Genomic DNA, 12,630 nt, shown 5'->3' with positions numbered 1-12,630 from the left:
GTTGACTGATATTATTCAAAGGTATTGGAGGAGTTTGTAATGTGCAGTGTGCGTTTCCATCATGTTGGTGCAACTGCTGTGCATGTGTGTCTGAGTAGTTAGAAGTTATTTCCGCTGGCTGATGCTAATCTGAGATGGTGTCGTGCAGCATGCATTATAATGCTCACTTTGGTTTGACAGTGGAAAGATCAGCCATGAAAATTAATTAGATACAACTTTGGTAGTAATGACAGATGAACTGGCTTTTCTGCAGGTGGCATCAGGACAAATGTGTGTCTTTCCTATTAGCAAGCATCACTTTAGACCGGATGTCCAAAATAGGATGAAGGACAACACAACCACACAAGTGTTTCAAACATAGATGAACTCACAATTTTGGCCTCTTTGCGACTTCAATCATCGAAATATCCCTGGAGGATAAATTCTTTTGTGAAGTTTCTGTTGTATGGCTGTTTGTCACAAAAGGTTGAGAAACCTGATCAGTGATTCTTCACTCTCTTGTTGAGTTTCTTTGTATTAGCCAACACACAGGATGGTGCAGCCCTTTGTGTAATAATCTGGGAGCAAACTTTCAGAGAGTGTCGATAGACCTGAGTTAAATCCTCCTGTTGTGTATCGCTGCTACAGCCTTTTCCTCCTTTCCCCTTTTGTGTTGGTTTTTACAGAAGGTGTTTAAAAAGTTTGCCGTAAGTCAGCTCTTAGGTAACAGAGTGGCTTCCCTGGTGTCGGTTGCAATACTTGGTCCACATGCAGAATTAGAGGTAAACATCAGTATTACTACATCATGTTATACTGAGTGCATAAATTTCATTATTCAGAACTGAACTTAATCGATCAAATCGATTCGAAAAATAAATTGAAAAAAACCACAGTTGTTTATTTCACTTTAACAAGCAGATTTAACGGCACACTGTGACACAGCACTTGGTAGTCGTCTACGTTGGCATGTGCGTCATAGTTATTGGTTAATTGTTGGTTATGCTGTTGAGTGTGCAACATCATGGTAAAATACTGTGGTTTAAACTCCTTTTGTTGGGTTTAATGCTGTTTGGCACAATGAAGCGCCCAAGAGGGTAATAAATACTCTTATCCCATAAATATGTTTACTCGATGTCACCGTCACTCCATTTGTCTTGTATGTGTTTTACAGAATAAAATTAAGTTAATTGCTGAATGTACACCATCAATCAAACAATACTGAGTTTGATTCGAACTAATATAATAAAAATATTGACCCTCGCTCCTAAAGTCAGAATGTTGCTTCTGCCCCCTGGTGGATGAAAGAAAAACTCACTGGTCTCGTTTAATTTATCGGCGTCTTTTTGGCATCTCAGTCTAAAAATCACTCAGTCAAATTGAAGATTTTTTATTTGCCATCTTCTCTGTCGGTGACTCATGTAAATTATTGGTCTGTGTGCCCACAGGTCTTCCAGAGCAGTACTACAGTCTGACGTGGTTCCTCAGTCCGGTCCTTGGCCTCATCTTCACCCCTCTGATCGGCTCGGCCAGTGACCGCTGTACTCTGCGATGGGGCCGCAGGAGGCCGTTCATCATGGCTCTCTGCATTGGGACGCTGATCGGAGTGGCTCTGTTTCTGAACGGATCACTGATAGGTGAGTTTTTGGATCAAAGCCTGCTGATATATTGCATTTATACTTTGTCACATGTTGACTTCACAGCTTTATAATAACTTGCTTTAATAATTCCCACATGTACAAATCTGTTGGAAACAATCCAACAGTAAAAAACAAGTATCATCATCAGCTGAAATTTCTTTTGTCCACTAAAGTTATTATTTTAGAATCCATTGACAAAACGTAATGGGCACATGAACAAACACTTTTAATACCTTAAGATTTTTGAGAAAGTGGAACCAGAAAATATTTGCCATATTTTGCTTTTGAGAAATAAACACATTGATTTTCTAAATAGTTAAATTTTCTCACGATTGATGCTGCACCAACGTTTACATTTTGAATTATGTGAAATAGAAAACAAAAATCCACAAAGCTGAGTCTAAATCTAAAATGGCCAGATATTACATGAGTTACTTTGTGCCATCTGCTGAATGTTGTTCGGTGTATCACAGCCTCTTGCGCTGTCACTTTACCCGGCATGCACGTGTCCCACAGATGAACCAAAGGAGCTGCACTGCTTGCATCATTTGCCAAAAGCTTTGTGTGTGTGACGAGTCATGTCCTTGTGTTTCCATCCCCAGCCAAACTCTTCACTTATTACATCACTCCAACATTATTACAAGGTCACAGTCATCCAATCCAATCAAACAAAGTGATCAGCTGTCAATCATACCACACTGATATTGATCTCAGGTTAACCATAGCTGTGAAGTTCCAGTTACAGTGTCATTAAACATAATATAGCTTGGCTACACACATGTATAAGAGGAAAAAGTTACATATTTAACATATCATGTGTTTTGTTTACATAAAATAAGCGCATAATTTAGAATAGGTTTACGGATGAGGATCATTTTTGTTATCAACTGGCCTGTCCCATCAAAATGGCCTGTGTTTTGATCATTGTTGCTTACTGAAACAATTAGTCAAATATTTAATCATACGACTTAATAATAATGTGTAATATAAGTAATCCTTTCAATAATTTTTCGGGAGAAGTAATAATAAATGCCAAAGATTTGGAGATTTTTAGTGTTACTGTAACTGACGAAGAAGTCACATGTAGCCTCCAAACCTCTAAACTATTTTCACAATTGTTTTGTTTTCATGAACTAAGCAGTTGCTTGATGAAATGCCAGAGTAACTGACTGTTTAATATATAATAGAAATGGGCATTAATCGCAAAAACACATCGGTGTTCTGATCTAAAATTCCCCTGCTGTTGTATGTCATTTTGAACCTTTGTCCCCACTGAATAATGGACTGCACCTGCCTCATGGGTGACAAATGTACAGCGCAACAATAGCAGGCCTTTTAAATGTCTCTAAATAGAGCAAAGTGAAATAAATCGTCAGTTGATATAAATAACAAGACCAAAAGCTGTGTGAACCGTTTTCTGTCAGCGGACTCTGTTCACTTCTATTCAATTCTCCTCTGTTGTATCTCCATTCTTCTGGCCAGAGGTTGGCACTCAGGTCGCTTGAGGGCACCAGGGTGTGTGTATGTATGTGTGTGTCTTTGTGGTTCTGTTAAACTGTCTCTGTATGAGAGGAGTGTATGTTTGTATGGTTGTGTAAATATGAAAGTGCTTGAACAACACAGGTGACATGGGGAAACCGTAATCTGTGTGTGTGTGTGTGTGTGTGTGTGAGTGAGTGTGTGCGTGTGTGCATGTGTGCGTGTGTGTGTGTGTTGACATGAGAACACAGAGGCAGGCAGTTCACAGGGAAATGCTTCCTGTTTGCGTCTCTCTTTCTACCAATCACAATTCACTTCCTGTCTGCCTGCCCGACTTGTGGAGTAGTGTGACTCTATTGTCCCACACAAACACACACATACGTGCACGCTTTGCCTTCTATGAATGTGTTTGTTTCCCAAACATTAATGGATTTCAGCTCGTGAAGTCATGCTGAGTCACTCTCTCTCTCTCTCTCTCTCTCTCTCTCTCTCTCCCTCCCTCTTTTATATGCAGGTTACTAAATCCTTCCCATCTCACGCAATGTATCCTCTCATACATTCATTTTCACTCAGGCCTCGAGACATAAATACACAAAGAGCAGTTTGAGGGGAAGACTGGGTCACAAATGGACACACAAGGTCACACAGGTCACCTAAAGCAGTATGGAAAATGTGCGGTGGCCTGTGTGTAACAGCTATTGATCATATATACGGCGCTGACGGTTACATCAGCATTAGCGCAGGAAAACGTCCATACTGATTATTTACTTGGTGTACAAACTTTAAATCAACATTTTTGAAATTGATTCAACTTCAAGGTTAATGTAAGGTTAATGTAATAACTTTCCATGCAAAACTCCTTCTCCTTCTCTTTTATGCTCTGCCTCTGAACCAACGCTGATTTAACTATCCTGCACATTTCAAAAAGATTTCTTTATTTCTTATGTTCTACTAATAATATTATTTATGAGATCTGTTAGCTGCACTATTTTACTGTCCCTCCTGTGAAGACTTCAGTTGTTGTTGGCTTGCCTGTTGCTCTGCAGGAAAAACCCACAGATTATTTTCATCTCTGTCCATCAGGCCTGTCACTCGGTGACGAGCAGGGGAGACAACCGATAGGCATCGTTCTGACTGTACTGGGAGTCGTGGTGTTGGACTTTTGTGCGGACGCCACTGAGGGACCAATTAGAGCATACTTGTTAGATGTGGCGGACACGGAGGAACAAGACATGGCGCTGAACATTCATGCCGCCTCAGCGGGTATGGCCGTCGTCTCATATGCTTACACACAGTGATGAAATGGTTGATTTAAAAAAAAAAAAAAAAAAAAAAATTATTCCTTGAGCTGGTTGGACACCAATAAACAGTGATGAAATAAATAACGTATCTCCTTTCTGCCTGCCTGTGTGACTGTGTTTACAGGTCTTGGCGGTGCAGTTGGGTATGCTCTCGGAGGTTTGGACTGGACGCACACCTTCCTTGGAGCAGCCTTCAAGTCTCAGGAGCAAATCCTGTTCTTCTTTGCTGCCATCCTCTTCTCCATTTCTGTGGTGTTACATCTCTTCAGTATCGAGGAGCAGCAGTACTCACCCCAGCAGGACAGGGTGGACCGGGTACGGCACATAATCAGAGATTCCATTTTAATCAAGAAAAAAAACAAACAAATAACAAATGTTTCCATTGTGCCGTTCTCACAGCAGGCGAGTCCAGATCCCACCAACCCACAGCCATCAGCCAACAGCAGGACCGGACTCGCTCCCAAGTTGGAAATGATTGGAGAGGATGAAACGATGGACAGCTACGACCTCTATGATCCCTATGGAGATGATCAGTCAGACCGCGGAGATATGGACATGGACTTTCTGGAGGTTGCGCTTGTGAGAAGTACGTCTTATTTTAACAACATCTTCTTTACAACCAAAAGAAATTGACAAGAAAAATGAACCGTGGGATGAAAATGTCTGGTTCTGTATTTTCAAGGCTTTTTTTTTCTTCTCTTTTCTTATTTTATGCTCAGATCATTAAATTTTTAGACTGTGATAAATAATCTTTACTGATCATCCCTCTCCTTGTGCATCTTCAGGTAAAAGTGACAGTGTCCTTGCAATGGCAGACAGCACCCTCGACCACCTGGACCATGACGCGCTGTTCTTGTGCCACTTAGAGCCGTCCATCTTCGCCGACCGCCTGTCGCCTTACCACGGCTCGCCGCCCATCCTTTCTCCCCTCTTCAACCCCAATCACAGTGCTTCCCCTCAGCAGCTCACCAACATCAGACGCAGCAGCAGCACAGGCAGCCAGGACCTGCTTGCCCCCCAAAACCACAACCACCAACCCCACGCTTCCAGCCCCAGGATATGCCGCCTCTCTGCTTTCTTAAAAGAAATGGAGAATGACGATGGACAAGAGGCGCTGCTTAACAACCAGCTGAATGAGCAGCGGACACTGAATGGGCGGCTATTAGCCAGTGTGACTAATGCTGATAAGGTGAGCTCTCATAGACTGAGCTCCAAAGGCCAGACCCACCGTGCTGGAATGGTCAAAGGTCAGTATCTTCATGTCATATTATACATACTTATTGTGAGTAAACTCTGAACTTTTATCTTTCTAAAAAAACTTGCGAAGAAGAACAAGCTGTCACCATATTAACCTGTCTCTTATCTCAGCTGCCAGCACAGGAGCTCCCATGAGGCAGTCACGTCACCGTCACACCTTCTACCGCCAGCCGTCCTGCACCTTCTCCTACTACGGCCGAGTGGGCACCCACCGTTACCGCTACCGCCGAGCCAACGCTGCTTTTCTCATCAAGCCGTCTCGCAGCATGAACGACCTGTATGAAGTGGAGGCCAGACACAGGAGGAGGAACAGGCAGAGAAACAGGCACCGAAGTGGAAACACAAACTCTTCTAGTGGAGACACAGAGAGCGAAGAGGGCGAGGTGAAGAATGGGCGAGGGAATTTAACAGCCAGTGATACTATTAATATCACCGCTGCTATCCTCTAATGCACCGCTAAGCAAGCAGCACTGCCCATATTGGGTACTGGGCAAACAGAGTCATTTTATATAACATGTAACTATGGTAACAAGACAGCCCTGCCATTTCTCTCCAGTGAAATGAAATATAAGTATATGATGACAGTAAAGGCATCTAATCTAATCTAATCTAATGTTTTAGTGTAATGTTGTAATGTGCTATAATTTTGACTCTCCTGCTCTCTTCAGGTTGAGACCACTGTGCGGTTGCTGTGGCTCTCGATGTTGAAGATGCCTCCAGAGCTGCTGCGGCTGTGCGCCTGCCACCTGCTCACTTGGTTCTCCATCATTGCCGAGGCTGTCTTTTTCACCGACTTTATGGGCCAAGTCATCTACGAAGGAGATCCAACCGTACGAGCGTCAGCAGCTTAGCATGCAGACATTCATGACTAATTGTCAAAATGAACATAACAAAAGTGATTAGAAATACACAACCCAGTGGAATAGGAACATAACCAAATTATTTGGAAGCCAGTATGAGATATCATCATTGTTATCACATCTGACATTTTAATATCCAGTAAGCGCCTACATATCTTTTTGTCAGCTTTTTTTTTTTTTTTTCAGAACATATAGTCACATATTCACATTCTATCTCTGAATCTGAATCTGAGTCAACAAAAACAAAAACCACATCAGTTGATCTAGGGACATTTTTTTATTTAGAATCAGCAGCATAACTGATGATTCTCTTTGGAAAAACAACAAAATGACTTCTTCTTTTTTGGATTTCTCACTTGCAGGCTCCTGCTAATTCTACTTTGCTTGATAAGTATCACAAAGGAGTTCAGATGGGATGTTGGGGACTGGTCATATATGCCCTGACTGCTGCTATATGTTCAGGTAACGCAAAGATAAGAACACTTCTCGCTTTATGTGGATATTATGTACTCCATCACATGTGACTGTCTTAAAATTAACAAACTTGATTTGCCTTCTCTAGCTGTTCTTCAGAAGTACCTTGACAACTTTGACCTGAGCATTAAGGTCATCTACATCCTGGGGACACTTGGATTCTCCATAGGTATGAACCACAGTGCAGACACAGAACAAAAATAAATATGAGTAAAATTTTTCAGCTATTTAAAAGTTTTTCTGCTTTTCCCTTTTCAGGAACTGCTGTCATGGCAATCTTCCATAACGTGTATGTCTCCATGGTGATGATCAGCAGCATGGGCATCATTTCGATGAGTATCTCCTACTGTCCTTATGCTCTTCTAGGGCAGTATCACGAAATGAAAGAGGTACAGACTTACCCTTATGCTGCCATAGATAGAGCCCACTGTATTTTAGTCCAAAGCCTGTGTTGTCCCAGAACTGTTTTAAATGTATAAATGAGGAACATAGCTCAGCAGTGATAACTGTCAACAAGCATCGCAGTTTATTTGACTGTTCGGCAAATTTAGTCCCTGCGAAGAGGGCATATCTTGTATATCTGAAATATTAAATTACTTGTTTCATTGCTGTCAGTTGCATTCATTAAGTGGAACTTTTACTTGCTGCAGTACATCGAGCACAGCCCTGGTAACTCCCGCAGAGGCTTTGGCATCGACTGCGCCATCTTATCGTGCCAGGTGTGTGTTCACAACGTCCATGGAAAGATCTTATATTTCACAGTGGGCTAAAAATGGTGGAGTTATTTTACAGTGTTGATGTCATTTTGCAGGTGTACATCAGTCAGATCTTGGTGGCGTCCGCTCTGGGTGCAGTGGTGGAAGCTGTTGGCAGCGTCAGTGTCATTCCCATTGTGGCCTCTGGGGGCTCCCTCCTTGGATTCCTTACAGCCTGCTTCTTGGTCATTTACCCATCTCCAAACAATGGGTGAGAAACCCAGCGGGTCTCAGATTTGTGGTGTTATTACAGCAACTGATATGTCAGAAAAAATTTATATTTGCAAAATTCATCCTAACTATTCCAACCTTGCTATGATTTTACCTGTAATTTCCAGGGAAGGGGAATCAGCCAAAGCTTCAGAAAGACGCAATCTGACAACGCTGGAAAATCCTAACAACAACGAAACAGCTGTAACCGTGGCAATAGAGAAGCCCAGCTTCCTGAAACTCAACAAGGAGGGAAAGGCCACGACCACTACTGTCTGTCACATGGAGAATGAGTCTGTGCTGTGATTGGCTGGCTGCAGACACAAAAAAATTCACTTTTATCATCATTACAGTTGAAAAAGACTTAAGGATGTGCCACCGCCCTCATCTTGGTAGAGCTTACAGATATGACGGAGAGAGAAGAGGCAATTGGTGCATTCTCAAAAATGTTCTTCATTATTATGATTCGTGCATCTTGTTTTCCTGCAAAAAATAACTTAATTTGATGTGGGACCAGTGTCATAACGGACCGAGTTACACCCCCCCAAAAAAATCCTTCTGGTCCCGTTGCTGTTTCAGCCATCACCGAAATTCCTACCACTCAGTCCTCATGGACGTTTGACAGATCCATCAGGGGTGTCCAGAGGTGAGTAATCCACAGGTCATGGTTTTAAGGAGAGGTCGTCTCTGTCTCTCAGGGCCTAGGAGTTGCTACCTAGAAACGGCCTCGACAGAAAACAAGAAACTTCAGGGGATTCACATTCATTCACATTAAAGCCAATCCCAACACACAAACAACCCTCCACATCTGAATCCAACAAACATCTGAATAATGAACTCTGCTGAACATTAGTCCTCAAAGCTGCAATCACTGAAAAAACAAATGCTGAAAATTGTTCTTCCTCACTGTGGATTCAGCCTTGTTCCATGATGTGGATGCTGATCGACCAGAGTGCATGTGTATATCTGCTTACTTGGCGTCTCCAATCGAAGATCAGCGTGCACCAAAATATACATGTACAATGCTCTGCAACAGTAGCTTTAAGACTATTGAGAGATGGATGGAAGTGGCATTTCTGGAACTAAGAGCACAGAAATCTGGTTCCAGGGGCAAATTGTTGATTTTGAGCCTCTAAATTGGTTGTGAGCATTATGTTTTTGTCGTCAGTCACATGGTAGAAGTGTGAAAATCCATAATTTAGCTTGCACACCAGGGCAAACACAAAAAATATTTAAGAGGCTCTGATCTAAAGTCTAAAGAGTGTGAAGTTGCCTGTATGTAGTACAACAGTGCAGGTGTTTATTGAATGAAACTCCAGGAAAGAAAGAGCAAAGATGCAATATGTGCAGCATACAGGGCATTACAATCCAAAATACTGTTTTTGTGAGGGCCCAGAGAAAATGATGATGCTTCTGTTTGTTTGGAATAATCAGACTACATGCTGCATGTTAGAGGAGCGAGGAAGAGACAAACCAAACAGCAGGGGAGACCAGAAGAGAGAAATTGGCTTGTTCTGTCTCTCTTTTGTTTGCCTTTTCTTTTTTTTGGGGGGGGGCTAGTAGCGCCATGTTTGGCACTGACTGCACAATAGCTGCAAAATGGGGTTGTCTTAATTATTTGTCTTAGGTTAACAGCAGCTTGTTTTCTTTTCCAGTGGATCCAGTAACTCTAAAAGTGATGACCAGTGTTGGCAACGGCACACAAGCATATTAAAACGGATCCTAGTTCATCTGAAAAGAAAAAAAGAGTTTAACAAATGTCAGGTTTCTGGGGCCTTTGTGATGTAAGAGAGAAAAACAGAATAAATCCCTCTCATGGGCCAAATATATAATCAGTAGGGAGAAGCAGAAAATTGTATTTTATCTGCTAATTACCTGTGTGTTGCATGACGTGATATTGAAGATTAGTTTAGAGGGGGATTAGAAGCGATCTTGGGGGAGAATTGGAGAAGTCTTTTTATTGAAACAAGATATTTCAATATTTTCTGATGAGGAGAGTTAGATGAGAAGATTGATACCACTTCTATGGTTGTACTGTGAAGCTACAGTCAACAGCTGGTTAACTTAGCTTGCTCTCCCCAACAAAGTCCCACAAGACTTTTTGCTTCAGTTGCAGAATACATAAAATAATGTGTTCATTCATTTAAATAGGTGCAGGTAGGTGGATTTTGTGACATTTGGAGAGAGCCAGGCTAGATCTGCAGTCTTCAGCTGCAGGCTTTATCTACGTAGGTATAGTACACATGAGGATCATATTAATCTTTTTAACTAACTGGTCAAAAAAAAGAGGAGCAAATTTCCCAAAATGTTCAACTTCAGCTTTAAATGTTCCAGTTGAAGCAAGAATAATTAACCAGATTTACCCTTAATAAGAAATCCTTAATAATGTCCCTAACACTGATTTAACACAATAGTATACACAGCAAAACAGCCGATGAGATCTTGATGGCGGGAAAGGAAATAAGTGCTGAGGGTGGCTTTACTTCAACCCCGTCAACATCCAGGCACAGTGGTGAGACTAACCGATAGGATAAATGCAGGTTACATAAAACTAATCTCTTAATTGTACTTGATATTGGTTGTCGGCCTACGAAATCGAATAATCTTGATCTTTGTGATGTTTTCATTGCTGATGATGCTGGACGTATAAAACCGAACTTGAAGTAAGAATGGCAACGTGAAAGATTTTGTTGTTTGTTTTCTGACAAATCAGATTGTTTGTTGCAATAATGGTCTCTGTTAATCAGCTGGTGGTGGGCTGTGAGAGGTCTGTGTGGGCAGAGCAGGGTTGTTTGTTGCAGGGTTTTGTTTTTTTTTTGTTGTTTTTGCTGCCGTCTGAAAAGCAGTGGATTTAGGTCAGTTTTCCTCTCAGCATTTTCAGCTGAACAATGCAAATCGAAAACAATAGAAATGGAAATTGCAGTGGGTTCATTTTCAAATGGAAGAATTTAGCGCAGAAGCTATTTAAAACTTTTTGGATGTTCGAGAAGAATTTACTTACTGATGTTTTGGTTGTTTTCATATTTTTATTTTTTTTTTTTTATTCACTTGGGTGGGTGTTGTTCAGAAAGAGATTCCTTCCATGATTTCAGGTACATACAGTCAGTTCCCAATCAGGACAGAGAGGAGGAGGCGTATCTGGCTTCAGGGGTTGATCTCCGCTCTGGTGGTGGTGCGTAGAAGCGTCTGTGTGTGGGACGTGGGCAATAGACAAGGTAGTACAGGTGCCACAGTTTTCCACGGCTTCTGTAACCATTAGGGCAATACAATATTCTGGATTTAAAAATGGACACAACTTCAGTTTAAGGGTCAACATGAAGATATAAAAAAAAAAAAAACACAAAACAAAACAACGCTTTGGGTCTTGGAGGTTTGCATGCAATAATGCACGAGTGGAACACCAAAGTATGACTGTACAAATCACTCTTTTCTTTCATTGTTCCAATAGGTCAGGGATGTATTTTCTAATGCATGGCTGGATGTTTGTGTCTCTCTCTCTTTTTTTCTTTCAACTTAAATGTGTTTAAAAAAAAAAACAAAACCAACATGTACTCTTTAAGCTGAAGCATTGTGCTCGGTCTGGATCAGTACACTCTTAACAAGCATGTGACTTTTTACAGTTTTGCACATTCATGAGTAAAGTTTTCAGACTGGTGACTTTTCAACACGACATGCGTGGATGGTGTTGAAAAGTGTGAAAGGATGAGACGAATGCTGTCCCGAGCGACACTCCTTGTTAAAAGTGTTGGCGAGAATACTTGAAGTGCAACATGAGTGTTTCTTTTCCACTGCAGTGGCAATTTTATTTTTTTGGAGGGAAAAGGGGGAGTTGGTTGTCTTTAATGTCCCAAGCCTTTTTACTATTGACTCTGGAATGTTCAGACAGCTCGGCCCGCTCGCTCGGCCTGCTGGGAGATTGAGTTCTTACTTTTGATTCCAACTGGTGACTTAAATGTTTTGGGGTTTTTTTAAGGAAATGAATGTGAGTTGATTTCAGCTGAAATCCTATTTCTTTTGACCGACAAGCCGTGGGGGGGAGGGGGGGGGGGGAGTAATTTGTGTCAGACATTGCACAGAACTTGCACATAATAATTTTAAAATAAAATACAGAAACAAAAGAATTGTGTTGCAGAGGAAAGAAATTGAAAAAAAACTGGATATTTATTTTTTGAGTTTTCTTATCTATAAAGGACATTCACCTAGCTTCCAAAAGAGTAGATTAAAGTTATTCGGTTTACTCTATTTACAGGAGATGTTACGTAAACAGGCAGGATTCTGTGTGTGTGTGTTTGTGAGCAGTAGTCTCGCACCTTTTTCACATTTAAGGCAAAAGGACAGATTGTGTTTAAACAAAAAATTCTCAGTGTTTGTATTTTGGTTCTTGTTTTCTGTTCTTTGCAATCACTTGGTTTACACTTAACTCTGGAGTCAATGGTTGCAGTACCGGAGTCTTTTTGTCTCTGTTCTGGTGTTTTAACTCAATTAGAAAATGACTTTATTTTTTTCTATCTGTTCTCTGAATTTTAGGCAGAGCCAGACACCATAGCTTAGTCATTGCACTTTTTCAGTCGCGGCCATGTTGGCTCCGCCGTCCTGATCACTGAGTAAATGAGGCGACGTGGTGTCACTGTTTCATGCTTTCATGCTTCCAGCCAGCAGATACCTGTGGCAGCAGCTT

At 41.4% G+C, this 12,630-nt stretch overlaps 1 protein-coding gene across 3 annotated transcripts in view; it reads left to right on the top strand.

Moving 5' to 3' along the window:
• The window catches only part of slc45a4a (solute carrier family 45 member 4a), a 41,891-nt gene extending 30,557 nt beyond the window's left edge, over positions 1–11,334 (top strand). The window contains exons 4-16 of one of the 3 annotated variants that reach the window (XM_029514158.1): positions 1,425–1,613; positions 4,179–4,358; positions 4,521–4,711; positions 4,799–4,982; positions 5,182–5,643; positions 5,765–6,036; positions 6,322–6,483; positions 6,876–6,975; positions 7,076–7,156; positions 7,246–7,376; positions 7,638–7,706; positions 7,799–7,953; positions 8,081–11,334. In XM_029514158.1, coding sequence (XP_029370018.1) covers positions 1,425–1,613; positions 4,179–4,358; positions 4,521–4,711; positions 4,799–4,982; positions 5,182–5,643; positions 5,765–6,036; positions 6,322–6,483; positions 6,876–6,975; positions 7,076–7,156; positions 7,246–7,376; positions 7,638–7,706; positions 7,799–7,953; positions 8,081–8,258 — 2,354 coding nt within the window. In that variant the 3' untranslated portion in view covers positions 8,259–11,334. Of the gene's footprint in view, positions 1–1,424; positions 1,614–4,178; positions 4,359–4,520; positions 4,712–4,795; positions 4,983–5,181; positions 5,644–5,764; positions 6,037–6,321; positions 6,484–6,875; positions 6,976–7,075; positions 7,157–7,245; positions 7,377–7,637; positions 7,707–7,798; positions 7,954–8,080 lie in introns of all 3 variants that reach the window. The other 2 variants (XM_029514159.1, XM_029514157.1) reach the window with 2 other exon arrangements.
• Positions 11,335–12,630: the final 1,296 nt, after the last annotated feature.

The sequence above is a fragment of the Echeneis naucrates genome, chromosome 11 (assembly GCF_900963305.1).
Source record: "Echeneis naucrates chromosome 11, fEcheNa1.1, whole genome shotgun sequence".
NCBI lineage: Eukaryota > Metazoa > Chordata > Actinopteri > Carangiformes > Echeneidae > Echeneis > Echeneis naucrates.
The sequence above is the reverse complement of the archived record's forward strand: the minus strand, read 5'-3'. Positions and strand labels throughout refer to the sequence as shown.